This window comes from Carcharhinus amblyrhynchos, chromosome 12 (genome assembly GCF_965287045.1).
Source record: "Carcharhinus amblyrhynchos chromosome 12, sCarAmb.v2.hapA, whole genome shotgun sequence".
In the NCBI taxonomy this organism is placed as follows: Eukaryota; Metazoa; Chordata; class Chondrichthyes; order Carcharhiniformes; family Carcharhinidae; genus Carcharhinus; species Carcharhinus amblyrhynchos.
Genome location: NC_137335.1, coordinates 20484115 through 20500730, shown reverse-complemented (window position 1 = coordinate 20500730; position 16616 = coordinate 20484115). Strand labels below are relative to the sequence as shown.

General features: G+C 39.6%; 1 protein-coding gene across 12 annotated transcripts in view; it reads right to left on the bottom strand.

The window, feature by feature from the left end:
* LOC145350833 (mitogen-activated protein kinase kinase kinase kinase 3) overlaps positions 1 to 16616 on the bottom strand; it is a 309442-nt gene that overhangs the window by 147020 nt on the left and 145806 nt on the right. For all 12 annotated transcript variants that reach the window (XM_080200175.1, XM_080200176.1, XM_080200178.1 and 9 more), the window contains exon 9: positions 13527 to 13658. In XM_080200175.1, the coding sequence (XP_080056301.1) occupies positions 13527 to 13658 (132 nt within the window). The remainder of the gene's footprint in view (positions 1 to 13526; positions 13659 to 16616) is intronic.

Below are 16616 nucleotides of genomic sequence, written 5' to 3'. Positions count from 1 at the left end.
ATCCTGTTTACACCTTAGTCTTATTTCTGCAGATCTCCTGAACTCATGTTCCCAATACTTGGGAATGCAATTTGGAAATGTAGCCATCCAATAGCAGCTCATTTTTCATCGGTGTACACCAGATATCTATGGACACACCTGGATCGAAGATGACAAAAAGCTCACAGGCATCCTGTAGATCGCAACTTCAGTTAAATTCCTCTGGGATTGAGGAAGGATAGTATTAAACTAATTTTTTGTCTTCCTAGCAGGAGACATGAATCATTCAACTTAATTTTTTGGGAAGGATTCAGGAGGCTGCAAACAGGGGCTAAGTTTAATTTTATTCTCCACTGGAGCAATGGGAGGAGTGCATGAAGGTTGAAATGACATTTGGAAGGAGAAGGAAATATAAATGGATAATATTTCTTTATTTAGCACAATGTAGGTCGGAAATTATTTCATCTAGCAGTCGTCCTAATGTCATAGAACGACCACTATATTGAGGAAACAACTAACTTACCATGCAGGCCTCTAATGTTTTACTGTAAATGGAATATAAAAAGGATTCCAAGGCCTGTAAAGCTTGTTTAATTTGGCCACAATATGCCACCATATTTTAAGACATTTATTTCCCCAGCAAGGTGAAACTAAACAATGGGATTTCTGCTTGTTTTACTAGCCACAGAACAGTATATGTCACTTTGTACTTTCATGGTGGTCCCAGAAACAGATCAAGTTTAAATCATCCACAGAATAGTCAGAGCAATGATACAGCCTCAACACGATGCACATTTATACTCCAAATTCAAAGATTGTACTGGAACATTTTTAGCTTAAACAAGTTCAAAACCAACAAAAGCATTCTTCTGGGTGGTTGAATATTGAGATATCTTACTGTCCAGAATAACTAGCAGAAACCAAACTTTTAGGGAATAATGGAAATAACTGAAGCCACTGGAGAACTGTCAAGATGAAATTGCATACTGTTCAATAGGTGTAGAAAATTACATAATGTTGTTATGGATAAAAGTAGTAAGGTTTCTCATGAACGTATCAGCAGGTTAGAAGCCACCAGCATTTCAAAAGGTATTTCACCAAATGCAAGTCCCAGTAACAAGGTTAGAAGCATTTTAAAAGGTACTCCATAGAATGGGAATCTCAATAACAAGATTAGCAGTTATAGACAGACATACTTTGGGGAGATGATGATATCATTCAGGGATGACATACACATAGGCAGCACAGTAGCACTACTGTTTCACAGCTCCAGAGATCTGGGTTCAATTCCCAGCGTGGTCATTGTCTGTATGGAGTTTGCACATTCTCCTCGTGTCTGCGTGGGTTTCTTCCAGGTGCTCCAGTTGCCTTCCACAGTTCAAAGATGTGGGGATTAGATTGATTGGCCATGCTAAAATTGCCCCTTAATATCCTGAGATGCGGAGGTTAGCGGGTAAATATGTAGGGATATGGGGATTAGGGCCTGGGTGGAATTGTGGTAAGTGCAGACTCGATGGGCCAAATGGCCTCTTTCTGCACTGTTTCTACGATCTTCTTATGCTACATCAGAACGAACAGATGCCAAGAGGACAGACAGTCAAATATACAGAGTATCTTTGAGGTAAATAATGATTATAATTGGCAACTTTTATGGAAGCAGGAGGCAGTGTCCAACTAGCAGCCTATAAGCCAGTACTGGTTTGCAGGCCAGAAGCAAGAGTGCAAAGTACCTTGGTGGAGGCAGTTAAAATCCATATCTTCGCTGAACCAAGAGGAGACGTTCCCCAGAATAACTACTTAAACTTATACAGTGTGATAACTATAAGCTGGCCTTTACTTACAGATCTATTAAATTGGATATTGTTTGGGTAGAGGGAAGTTCCGAAAGAGTTAAGATCTTGTAAATTTACTTTGGATCAGAGGTAATTTCTACTGAAACGGTGTAGGTGTGTTTAGTAATCTTGTATGTAACTGTCTTAGATCATCATATACCTGTTTGTGTACATGTGTATTTTCTTTATTGTAATAGTCTTTAATAAGTGTTATACTATGACTGGGCTGGTTGGTGTTCTCACTGGGTGTCACGTGTGGCTCCTTACACTGCTCCTACAGTCAAAACTATGCACCAAAATGAACCAGTGTTTCCAAATTGGGACACCATCGCAGTTAACATCAGAGGGTTCATGACGGAAAACTGGGGGCTCAAGTCCAGAATTCTAAAAAGCTTAAATTCTTTGGGTGTAAGGGATTTTTGACTTTGAACCTAACAAGCATAAGGACCATGTGCAACCAAGTGAGAATGTGTTATTTAAAAGAGGAAGGTTGCACAATGGCTCTGATGGTAGTTTGACCTCACCGAGAAGTAGACAAGCAAGTTTAAAAAGTATGCCAAACACTAAATTGATGGAATTGGCAAATAAATTTTACATTGCTTTATCGACAGGGGCTGAGAAGGCTGAGATAACTGAAAGTCTAGAACGCATTTGAAGATATGACAGGTTAGCCAGACCCAATATTTCAAGAAGGGAAAATATTGAACTAGGTATGCTCCAAGTAGAAAGAAACAATTAAGAAATTTGAGATGCACAAAAGAGAGAGAGAACAAGAGGAAAGAGCAAAGGAAAAAGAGAGGGAAAAAGCAGAAACTGCCAAAGAAAGTGAATTACAAAGGGAATTGGAAATGCATAAGTTAGCAATGTAAAAAAGGGAGTATGAGAGAGAGAGAGAGAGCATAAAATTAAAATGTGATAAATGATAACAGGTACAGAACTGAATGAGGAAGAAAGTGGTTCCCGGCAGGAGGAAACCCAATGTTCAAATATGTACAAGCTCTCCCAAAAGGAAAGCCAAGACTTTCTTTTGTGATTTTGAGAAAAGTTAGACAGATGAGATGGCTACAAAACATTTAGACCCTGCTCATACAGACAAAATATGAAGGTAGGGCTAATGAAGATGGGTGTCTGAGGAAAGGTCTGGAGACTATGAGGCAATGAAGAATGCTATATTGAGTGCTTGAGCTTTACCAGAGGCATACAAACAAGTTTGAAGATGTAAGAAAACAGTAGATGTATCTTGAATTTGAAAGGATCAAAGTCAGTTTGATAAATAGACGCCGTCATTGAAAGTAGTCGAAAGTTATGAAGTTCTTCAAGACACAATTCTGCTGGAGGAATTTAAAAACTCATTGCCTACCATGATTAGAATGAATATCACGGAATAAAGGATTACAATGGCCAGATAAACTGTAGAGCTTGCGGACAATTACAAGTCAGTTCACAGACCAAAGCTTTCTTTCAGACCCACCTTCAAATAAAAAAAGCTAGAAACTGGGAAGGTGCAAGAGAGAATCGACCAGTAAGAGAGGGAGGGATAGGAAGCTCCAAGGAGGAGTCTACTCAAAATAAACCCGAAAGTGCTAGAGGGGTGAGAGGTATGAGGTATGAAAAGAGCCAGATGTAGCATTGCAATAAACTGGGTCACAGCAGAACAGTAAGTTTAAAGTTTATTTATTAGTGTCACAAGGAAGATAACATCAACACCACAATGAAGTTACTGCGAAAATCTCTTAGTCGTCACATTGCGGTGCCTGTTCGGGTACATAGTATACTGGAGATTAAACAGTTATCCCATGGACTTTATCAATCGTACACAGGATCAAGGGATTTTAAAAGCAGGGGAAGCAGAAAGGCCAGTCACATCGATACCCCAAGTGCCAGGACAGACAAAAGGGTTAACAAGGTGTGCGCCATCTGCACAGGTCAGAATGACCAGCAGATGGCAGATATATTCAAAGATTTTATGTGCAATGGCAAAATATTTCTGTGTAGACAGGATGTAATGGGAAAGGAGATTCAAATGTTACAGGATACCAGTGCAAATTAATCCCCAATGTTGCAGGATAGAAATATTTGTTGCCTAGAAGGGATGCTGCAGAAGAAGGTGTTAGTTTGCAGTATTCACAAATAAATGAAAGAAATACCTTTAATAAAAATAAGATTGGAGAGTAGTTTGAAGACAGAAGTTGTGATAGGTGCTATCAAAACATAAATATTCCAGCCAATTCATAAATATTGCAGAATCACTGATGGTCATGTTGTCCAATGTAGACATCCGGCCGGTAGAAAATCCAGCCACAGAAAGTTACAGACAGACCATCCTGAGGTTTTTCCGGAGTGTGTCGTGGTGCAATCACAGGTTCTGCAGCTAAGTCAAAAGAGGGAAGAGTTGCGAGCCCAGAGCAACATAAATGAGATCAGGTTATCTGATCCACCTTTAGCAGGTTAAATGAGGATGGAGACCAATGTAGAGTGAGGCTGATGTGTTCAATTCAAAGAGATTAATTGAATTAAAGCAGAGTGACTCACAATTAAAACCACTTTATCCAGTGCTTGAAGTTCAAAGCATTACCAAGTGTGATTATGTACATGAGAACAAGCAGAAGGTCCTGTTAGTCATGAAGCAGGGGAATATGAGGGAGAGAGCTGTGACAGTGATTTCCCTATTATTCATTTGGGCCACAAGGAAGGACACAAAACTTAAACCAGTGGTTAAGTCATCTCCCAGATAAGAGCTGGAACAAAATGACAGAGTACTGCACACTTATATTTGTAGGATAAACTAGGTAAAACGGAGTTAGCAACACATGACGTCAATGTAGGAGACATCATTCCAATCAAACAACAACCCTATAGGTACATATCATAGAAAACAGAAGCAGGAGTAAGCCATTCAAACCTTCAAGACTGCTCTGCCGTTCATTATGATCATAGCTGATCATCAAATTCAATAGCCTGTTCCTGCCATATCCCTACAACTCCAACAGCAAATTTAATTTCTTCTTGCAATCACACAATGTTTTGGCCTCAACTACTTTCTGTGGTAGTGAATTCCACACATTCGCCATTTTCTGAGTGAAGAAATTTCTCCTCACCTCTGTCTTGAAAGGTTAACCCCTTATCATCAAACTATGACCACGAGTTCTGGACCCCACATCAGGAACATTTTATCTGAATCTACTTAATCTTAATATTTTACAAGATATAGAAACCCTACAGTGCAGGAGACCATTCAGCCCATCGAGCCTGCACCAACAACAATCCAACCCAGGCCCTATCCCTTTAACTGCACGTATTTACCCTGCTAATACCTCTGACACTAAGAGGTAATTAAGTTAGCATGGCCAACCAACCTAACCTGCACATCTTTGGCCTGTGGGAGAAAACCGGTGCACCCAGAGGAAACTCGCACAGAAATGGGTAGAACGTGTGAAATCCACACAGACAGTGCCCCGAGGCCAGGAATTGAACCAGGTCCCTGGTGCTGTGATGCAGCAGTGCTAACCACTGTGCCACCATGCTGCCCAACATTGTTTGATTGGAGTGACATCCCCTAAACCTACATTGTGTGTTGCTAACGCCTTATTTATCCCTAAAAATATAGGCTTGTAGTAACTGTCATTTTGCTTAAGAGATTCCCTCTCACTCTTCTAATCTCCAATGAATATAATCCTAACTGATCCCACGTGGAGGACGTGTTAGGGAGGGGACTGGGTGAAGATATTCAAAAGGAGTGGGAAGATAACTTCAAGGTTTAGAACAGAAAATTAAACATTGCACAATTTTCAAAATACTCTTCTGAATTTAAACCACATATAAATAGCAGTATAAATTTTACTATGCCTGAAAGTACACACAATTCTGATGCCACATTATGTTCATGGGCCAGTGACTTGAAAATCTTGAGCCTCATCAAAATAAATCTAAGAAACGAAAAACCGGAATGATGCAACACAGATGCTTACAGTACAGCCCATTATTTTACTCTCAATGTCTGGGCATCCCTATTTGTCACTAAGAGTTTGATTAAAGAAAGGTTCAACAAATCTCTACTCCACCCTAGGTTCGCTCAACTCTGCAGCACCCTATTTAAACTCACATTGTGGAACTAAATTTCTCTGGGAGGAGGATTCCTGATCATCCATTCTAACTTCTGCAACAGAAAAAAATGAAATCCCAGAGAAACAACATAAAGGCTTACACCAAAGTGTCTTTACAAAAAGACTCAATCCTGATTTATTTAGTACAAGAATAATGTAACATTATGTGGAACCTGTGGATAGACTATAAATTCAGAGTATACAATACAATCCTACGTTCATACAATTGTGCCAGAGAAATCAGAATGGTATGGTTTTATTAATCGAAGTTGAACTGTCTTGTAAACGTAGTGATTTCTCTGCAACCACTTTCTGATAAGTTGATTGTTTGGTGATTCAATATTCTTAGAGACTCAGCATTAGGACCTCCAATATCACCACTGCTACGATCACTTCGTCTACTGCATGCAGGAGTATTGAAAGAAAGACCAAAGCTTACAAGTGCCTTTCATTATATCCAAAATCACTTTACAGCCAATTAAGAGTGAGTCGCCGTCGCAATTCAATATCAAATGGAGGAATGGGCTTGACTAAAATGCATTTCTTAAAAGTACATATCGTCACACCATTCAATGAGATCATGACTGATCTGATGTGATAATCCTCAACTGCAATTTCCTGTCTCATCCTCTTAACCCTTGATTCCCATAATGATTAAAAATCTGTCTAAATAGGTAAACAGATAAAAGGACAAGATTGAAGGCGACAGAAAAGACTCTTGTGAATCATGTGCAGTGTAAAACAAGTTACTGATTCACTACGAGCCCATTATTGAGGGGGTTGAGCTACGAGGAGAGGCTGAATAAACTAGGCTTGTACTCGTTAGAGTTTAGAAGAATGAGGGGAGATCTCATTGAGACATATAAGATGATGAATAGGATGGATAGGATAGAGGTGGAGAGACTCTTCCCGCTCAGAAAGGACAGTAGGACTAGGGGGCACAGCCTCAAGATAAAGGGGGGGCGGTTTAGAACAGAGTTGAAGAGGAACTTCTTCACTCAAAGGGTGGTGAATCTCTGGAATTCTCTGCCCGTTGAAGTGGTGGAGGCTGCCTCGCAAAATATTTTTAAGACGCAGGTTGATGGGTTTTTGATAAGCGAGGGGATTAAGGGTTATGGAGAGAGGGCGGGAACGTGGAACTGAGCCACGACAGATCAGTCATGATCTTATTGAATGGCGGGGCAGGCTCAAAGGGCTGGATGGCCTACTCCTTCTCCTATTTCTTATGTTCTTATGTTCATTATGCACTCCTGTTTTGGTAATTTCACCCCATAAAGCCTGCTCACAGTAGTTTCATTAGAAACAAAATAAACAGAATTCAAACCATGATTCCACCTTATGTTCACAGTATAATTATGGATGACAGAAGGCTTCTAACTTAGCTCATCTTATCCGTATAGAACGATATACAAAAATATGCATTAGGAACAGAAGTAGGCTATTTGGCCTAGTAGTCTAAATTTTACTATGCCCTAAAGTGCACACAACTCTGATGGCATGTTGTGTTCATGTGCCAGCAGCTTGAGAATCTTGAGCCTCATCAAAATAAATCTAAGATGGAATTATGCATTTTAGTCTTGTTTCTGCACAGGATGCATCTAGCATTGCTTTTAGAGCTAGTGTGCCTACTGGCATCCTGTATTGCTGCAGCAACACAATTGTTTCTAATGGTTAGAATGTTGGTTTTAATTTGAAATTATGCTCTTCTGCTGTTTTCCCCTGGGATTTTGCAGAATGGAGCTTGATTGGGATAACTGGGAGATTAGATACAGCTTTTAGAGTCGAGTGAGAGTAGTGTCTCTCTTTCCCTTCCCTGAAGTTGGAAACTTGACTGCCAGGAGATAATTTCTTGGAGATTCTGTTATATGAGAGTGGATCTGACAGTTGCTGTTTTGGAAACTGCTGTCTGGATCTCTGTCCAAAGGTATTAAAACAGTGAAAATCTAGCATCACATGAGCACGTTCGTTTCTGAGCTAACTAATTCTGAAGGATACATCTCTATGGGGTATTGCTTTAACTTCAAACAACAGAGATAGCTAGCTGTTAAGGATTGTACTCCGCCATGTCTAAGAATTTTAATTGGTATAATTATACTAATTATTTGGCTTTTTTCCCAAAAATATACTTTATTCATAAAAATTTTCAAATAAACTGTTGCAAATATACAGGGCTTTGAATTGCAAACAATGCAGAATCAAAACATTTTTACATTTTTATACAAATTACAGTCAATACAGTTCAATACTTAAAGCTATATGCATGCCTCAATAAATTACTGCTGTGTGCCATTATTGCTCAGATTGGCACACAGTTACACAGGTTGAGGGTATTCTGCAGTTCCCGGGCACTCGGTCTGCCTCCATTAAAAGGCCTTATAGTGTGGCCTTTCCCCATTGTGCCTTTGTGGCGGCTGCCCCAAACTTCAGCACATAGTCCTGGACCTTGGAATGTGCCAGTCTACAACACTCGGTCAAGGACAGTTCTTTCAGCTGGAAGACCAGCAAGTTTTGGGCGGACCAAAGTGCGTCCTTCACCAAGTTGATGACCTTCCAGCAGCAATCGATATTTGTCTTGGTGTGCGTCCCCAGAAACAGCCCGTAGAGCACTGCGTCACCGAGCTGCTCGGGACGAACCTCAACAAATACCACTGCATCTCACTCCAGACCTTCTTTGCAAAGGCACAGTCCACAAGGAGGTGTGCGACCACCTCATCAGCCCCGCAGCCACTTCGAGGGCAGCTTGCGGTGCTGTTGAGACCTCGAGCGTGCATAAAGGATCTGACGGGGAGTGCCCTTCTCACCACCAACCAAGCCAGATCTTGGTGCTTGTTTGTCAGTTCTGGTGATGAGGCATTCTGCCAGATGACACTGACAGTCTGCTCAGGGAACCATCCGACAGGATCCGCCGTCTCCTTTTCTCTCAGGGCTCCAAGAACGTTACGCGCTGACGACTGCTTAAATTGCCATGTGGTCAAAGGTGTGTTTGCGGAAAAATTTCTCCACGAAGGACAGGTGCTGTGGTACGGTCCAACTACTCACAGCATTCCGCGGCAGTGTGGCCAGACCCATCCTTCGCAACACTCGGGACAGGTAGAACTTCAAAAAGTAGTGGCACTTGCTGTTAGTGTACCGAGGATCTACACACAGCTTGATGCAGCCGCACAACGGTGGCCATCAGGATGAGGGTGGCATTGGGAACGTTTTCCCCTCCGTTCTCTGGAGATTTATGCATCGCTTCCCTCCGGACACAATCCATCTTTGATCTCCAGATAAACTTGAAGATGGCCTGCGTCACTGCTGCAGCGCAGGATTTGAGGATAGGCCACACCTGTGCCATGTACATTCTAACTTGTGTTCAAAATAAAGTTTGATTTGATAAACGCTTGCTAGTGGATCACTTGAATTATACCTGGAATGAAACACCTTATGTTCATTCTAATGCCAAAGTCAAATGCAACGTGAGGTCTAGGCTAACTGCATAACATACCTTGGCATTTCTGGTCAGTGTTTTAGCAATGGTAAAATAGACTTGATGGGCTGAATGGCCTACTTCTGCTCCCATGTCTTGCGGTCCTACTCTACCATATCTTGGTGCTTTTTATGATTGTTGAAGTACTGAACTATCATGATAAAGTTTTATTGCATAGTAGGTACTGACAACATATAGTGAGTAGCAGCAAACAGCGCAGTCTTCGGACTCGCTGATCAGAAAAAACACACACAACTGTAAACCATTCAGTCTTTGCCATCTGACCTCTTAAATGTCACGTCAATCAGATAACTGAGGGTCTAACTGACAGTGAAAGTTCAATCATTCCACTTTGTTGCTCAGGAGACATTTGATCATTCTACCCAGTGAGATGATTGATAAAATAGAATCCAATTATGCCCCTTGTACGAAATAATCATACCGGATAATATAATGCACCCAGTCACGAAGTCTTTTTCTACAAAATGACAAAGTCTTGTGCCATCTGTCCAAGTTCCAAGTACTCAATCTCTTCCCCAAATATGAATTTACTGTCACCATTTCCATATGTAGAACATGTTAAGGGCTGAGGCAGTTACCAAAATCAGCATTCTTGTTGACGGGATATTTTCCTATCAGATTATAGTATTGTATGAAGCTTATAAAGTACAATTTATACTTTATAGTTTGTTTAAATGGTTGTGGTAAGATCACCTATAGAGTGCACAGAAACTAACACCACACTGTAATGTTGCCACTCTTAATATTAATGACCCATGCCTATATTTCAAATAATATTTGTAACCAGATGCCTACACAATGGGCATTATAATTTTATTTGGGCCTGCGGTTATTTGGTGAATTGCTTGTTGAATCCTGCATAGGAAAGATATCATGCATGGGAGGGGGAACAAGGGGCCTGGAAACATGAGAAGCATCTGTGCCATGATTCTTCTCCCTGGTATAGCTGAGCATCACTCATTAGACTACCAGGTATGACTGCCATAATATTGTTGGTTCGTCTCACATCTCAGACTTGACAGTATGGGATTTAAACATGTCCCATATGTCCCAAATGTTTTTCTTTGCATAGCTGATCTAGTCACACATTCTACACTTCTTGGTTCCATTTCTTGCAACTGCCTTCATCCAGCCAGTCTTCCTTGTGAATATGGACCACACTGTATTTTTGAAATTTCCCTTTGGGGAGAGCTTTGTGCTTAAATATCACCACCAGCTTCGAATCTGTTCCAACACCATCTTTTCCACCAGATTTGGTGGCTGACATGCTGAAGTTATTCACATTTCCAATGCAGGCTAACTGAAATGCATTCTTTGCTGCTGGATGATAAAATGATGGAATTCAATAACCTTATCATTGGGTTCAGGTGGCAGACGTTTTGAAATTTTTATTTTTTGATGGAGTATTAAAATTGCATTTTTTTAAAATGAGCCTTGTGCATCACTTAGCATTTTTCTGAAATACCATATTTCTTCATTTCTCAGAGGGCGTAGTCGGGTGGCTTTGTAGGTGATATGACCAGCTTGCAAATGGTCATCTACTCATTCTGTCACTTTCTTCTCCAGTTTAAACTGAGTTACATATTTCTTATTTTTTATGGCATTGTGATAGATCTTAGCCGATTAGCTGGAAGATTTCTGCTAGAATGGGCAAGAAAATATCTTAGGTTCCCACACGTTACTTTAAATTAATGAATCATAGTATGTACAAGTAAGTAATCAATCATGACAACAAAGTTTGATCCTGAAAAACTAGGGTCGACATCGACATTACGTCTCTTAGGCCAAAAGTCAAAAGACTTTTATGCAAGATCCTCTTTGTGGATATATGGTAATCAAGTTACTATATTGTAATTCCAAGGTCAGTAATTGTTATTCCAATGCCATTCCTGAAATTGAAATAGTGTAATTGAAAACAAAAATTCACACGATTTCAAAATATTGTTATATCTATATACATAGCAAAATAAAATGAATTTTCTGTTTCATGATGTTGATGGCTTTCACTCTTTATTTCATTAAAATGATAATTTTATTTGAATGTTGGAAGGTTATCAAATAAATAACACAGTAAGTGAGCACAGATCATTGAAATCATAAGTAGCACTTCTCACCATTTTAAAAATGCCATGAAAAAATTCAATTTTAAAATATATTCATCTACAAGTACAGAAGACACCAACACCCATTATTGAGTGACCATCACTCTGCAAAGAATAGTGCAAAAAATCATACAGCACTGTACTACAATCTGATTTTTATCACTGTGTACACCTTCTAAATTAGCTTGGCTGTTTTGACATCAAAAGGCACATTTCTTAGCCATACCTTGTACACGACAACTGCTGTATAGAATTTTATCACTGTTATGATCACAAGAATTGCAAAAAATAGTGCTATACTGCTACTGATAAAACGGATTTATCATATTCCGATTGGTAGGCAGTGAGGTACCCCAGGAACCTGTGCCGGGACCATAACTATTCACAACGTGTATTAATGATTTGGACTAGGGAACTAAATGTATTATCTCCAAATTTGTAGACGATACAAAGTTGGGTTGGAGGGTGAGCTGTGAGAAAGATGCAGAGATACTTCGGCATGATTTGGACATGCTGAATGAACGAGCATATGCATGGTGGATAAATGTGAGGCGAACCACTTCTGGAGCAAAAATAGGGAGGCAGGTTATTATGTGAATGGGTGTAAATTGAGAGAGGTGGATACTCAGTGAGACTTTGGTATCCTCATGCATCAGTCACTGAAAGTAAGCGCACAGTTACAGCAGGCAGTAAGTGAGGCAAATGGTACGTTGGCCTTCATAGTAAGAGGATTTGAGTATAGGAAAAGGGATATTTTACTGCAATTAAATAGGACATAAGTTTAAAGTCTGTAGAGTTTATTTATTAGTGTCACAAGTAGGCTCACATTAACACAGGAACGAAGTTACTGTCAAAGTCCCCTAGTTGCCACAGTCCGGGTCTGTTCAGGTACACGGAGGGAGAATTTAGCATGGCCAATGCACCTGATGAGACCACACATGGAGTACTGTGTGCAGTTTTGGTACCCTTATCTGAGGAAGGATATACTTGTTATGGAGGGAGTGCAACAAAGGTTTACAAGGCTGATTCTGATATAAGATTGTCATATGAAAAAAGACTAAATTGGTTTGAAGAGCGAGAGGAATCGCGTGGAATCTTATAAAATTCTAACAAAATTAGATAGAGTAGGTTCAGAAAGAATGTTCCTGATGGTGGACAAGTCCAGAACTAAGGGTCATAGTTTGAGGATAAGAGGTTAACCTTTTAGGACTGAGGCAAGGAGAAACTTCTTCATCCAGAGAGTGGTGAATCAGGGAATTCACTACCACAGTAAATGGTCGAGGCCAAAACGTTGTCCGATTTCGAGGAAGAATTAGATATAGCTTTCGGGGCTAAAGGGATCAAAGGGTATGGGGGAAAGGCAGGATCAGGGAATTGAATTTGATGATCAGCCACGATCATAATAAATAGTGGAGGAGGCTTGAAGGGCCGAACAGCCTATTTCGTCTTTTATTTTCTATGCATATTTATTTAAAGAGGGTTCAATAACAAAGTGCTAATAGTTTAAAGTTCACAAGTAAGCTTACATTAACATTGCAATGAAGTTACTGTAAGAATCCCCTAGTCGCCACATTGGCACCCATTCGGGTACACGGAGGGAGAATTTTTGTATGGCCAGCGCACCTAAACGAGTATGTATTTTGGACTGTGGGAGGAAACCAGAGCACCTGGAGGAAACCATACAGACACAAGGAGAACGTGCAGACTCTGCACAGTGACCCAAGCCAGGAATCAAACCTGGGCCCCTGGCGCCTTGAGGCAGCAGTGCTAACTACAGTGCCACCCTAATAATATTGTGGGCAACGTATAAAATTTGAGTCTACATTGTTGTAGGTTATTTCTTTATTTCAGTAATATTTTCAGAGGTTTGTAACCTAACTAAAATCAGGGTCCTCTCTAACTTTCTTATTTAGCAGCAGCAGCATCTCTTCACAGTATGTGCAAAATGAATAGTGTGTAATAAAATATTTAGTCTTCACAAGTAAAACAGCACCAATACAGAACTTATTTTGGTTCCTACCTCATTGGATGCAAGTCAAACATTGGAGGTTGAAGTTCAGCTAGCTCAATGCCAGTTATGCCAACAGCCCAGATGTCACACAATTGGTTATATCCACCTTTCCTCTCCACAGCTGCAACCTCTGGGGCCATCCTAGACAACAAATGAAGTTAATAAATTAAACTTAACCTTTGCCTGCAAATTTTCATACAAAATATAAATAAAAACAAAATATTTTCCCAATCACTCCATTCTCATATTTCATTCAATATTTGGAGTTGAAAATGCCTCAGGAACTTTTCTTTCCCCAAACATTCCATAATGGTCTCCAACTAATTCTATAACTAACAAAATTACATTAGCAGTTTTGTATTTCACAGAAGAATCAACTCTATTAGTATTGGTCAGCAAAATGATGGTGTTCGAAGTGAATGTGTGTGTGTCACTCATTCACCTCAATTAGCACCAATGGAGCGATCTAGTCACATTCTCAGAGTCCACATGATCAACTCTCACCAGGAATGAGCATGAGACCTTAGACATGGGAGTGAAGCAAAACAGAAATTTTTGCACAGCCATGCCAACTCTTATTATGCACACAGCCTACAAAGTAAAATTTAAATGTTTGAAGTTCTATTGGAAGTCTGGCAGGAAGACTTACTGCAAAACTGAATGAGAGTCAATGGAAATAACTGCCATCTTCCTTGAAGAACATAAAAAAAGTAACTACATTTAGATTTGCATTTAATCCCAGCCTGATTACTAAACAAGAGGATATGAAGAGTATCAACAACATTCTTTATAAGCAGGAAAAATAAACCAATAGGCTCCAATAGTTCAGTGTTTTATATATTACTTAGGAAATGTTACACAGATGACATCTAATAAAACACAACTTCCTAAGAATCTTTTTGGCGTGATTGGCATCCAAACCTAGCATAATCCCTGAACTGTGAAGCTTGCAGAATATCAGTTAACATTACTTGCCATGTAGAGAATTCAGCATTCTTCAAATAATAACATCTTTCAACAACATAGGAACTTGTTTGTTGCTTCTGAGAAATTAAGAGTTTATGCCTCAAACAGCCTCATCCTCCAAAAGATAAAGACCTATGATCTGAACAAGAAGCCATCTGTGGTTCATAAATTAAAACAGCCTCCCTTCCCATATAATAAATCAGCCAATAAGGCCTGAAGGATTGACCGAGTCTGTGGAGTGTGACACGTGCAACAATTTAATCAATAATGAAGACTGTAAAAGATAGTTTGTCTATCATTCAAGTGTCTTGTTGACATTGTAGAAACTATAGCAAAGTAACATTATCAGAAAGATGTACTGCCACTCCTAACAAGATCTGCCAAACAAACAACAAAGTGAAGGGCATCACACATAAAATGCTTAGTTAAATAGCAACAATGAAGCATACTCTGCCATCCACCTGGCTATGTCACAAAAGTTACTCAACGTTATTGCTCCATGATAACTAAATGCCAGGACCGCATGAAGTTCCAAGTGTGATCAGAATATAACATAAGAACAAGGGGCAGGAGTAGGCGATTCTGCCTCTCGAGCCTGTTCTGTCATTTAATACCATCATGACTAATCTTGCCTCGGCCTCAACTCCACTTTCCTGCCCATTCTCCATAACACTTCAACCCTTTGCTAATTAAAAATTTATCTATCTTCTCCTTAAATTTACTCAATGTTGCGGCATCCACCTCAATCTGGAGTAGTGAATTCCACAGATTCACGACCCTTTGAGTGAAGTAATTTCTCATCTCTTGTTTTAAATCTGCTACTCCTTATCCTAAAACAATGACCTCTTGTTCTAGATTGCCCCACAAGAGGAAACATCCTCTGTACACTTTCCCTATCAATTCCTTTAACATCTTATATACCTCAATTAAATCTCCCCTTATTATTCTAAACTTTATAGAATAAAAATCTAAACTGCTCAATCTCTCTTTGCAAGGCAAGCCCTTCACCTCTGGAATCAATCCAGTGAACCTCCTCCGAGCTGCCTCCAATGCAACTACACCCCTCCGCAAGTAAGAGGACGAAAACTGTACACAATACTCTAGATGCAGTCTCACCAATGCCTTGTATAGCTGTACCAACACTTCCCTACCATTATACTCTATTCCTTTAGCAACGAATACCAAACTCCATTTGCATTTCTTATTATCTGCTGTACCTGCATACTAGTTTTCTGCACAAAGACACCAGATACCTCTGCACTGAAGCACTTGGGAGTTGCTCTCCATTTCGACAAGTTGCCTTTCTACTTTCCCAAACAAAATGGATAACTTCACACTTATCCACGTTAAACTCCATCTTCCAAATTTTAGCCCACTCACCCAACCTATTCATATCTATTTGTAGATTACTTATTTCTTTATTGCAATTTACTATCCCACCTGTTTTAATGTCATCTGCAAATTTGGCTATAGTACCTTCTATCCCTACATCCAAATTATTAATATAGACTATAAATAGTTGAGGCCCAAGGACTGATTCTTGTAGCACCCCAATAGCTACATCTTGCCAACCATTAAAAAGACCTATTCATCCCAACTCTCTGCTTTCTATCTTGCCATTCCTCTATCCAAGCTAATAAGATCATGAGGAGTTAGGGGTAATTTATCTTGTGCATTAACCTTTTGTGTAGCACGTTATCAAATGCCTTTGGAAGTCCAGATATATTACATCTACAGCTTCCCCATTATCTATGTTGCTTATAACATTTTTCAAGAACTCTAGTAAACTGGTTAAACATGAGTTATCCTTCATAAATCCATGCTCTGATAGATTGTGTTTTGACTTTCCAAATGTTCTGTTATTACTTCCTTAATAATGGATTCTAACAATTTCCCAACCACAAACTAACAGCACTAAAAAATGCTCTGCATATTTAAATACTGAAACTCACAATCATTATCTGAGTCATGAGGCAATGCATAGAATACAATTTTCTTACTCAAATTAAATAATCATCATCTCGGGGGAAAAACCTTGGATTTGTCATAAGATTTACTCTATCCTCATGCTTGTCTCTGATGACTCATGAACAACTATGAATGATAGCCATATGCACACAAATACAACAGGTC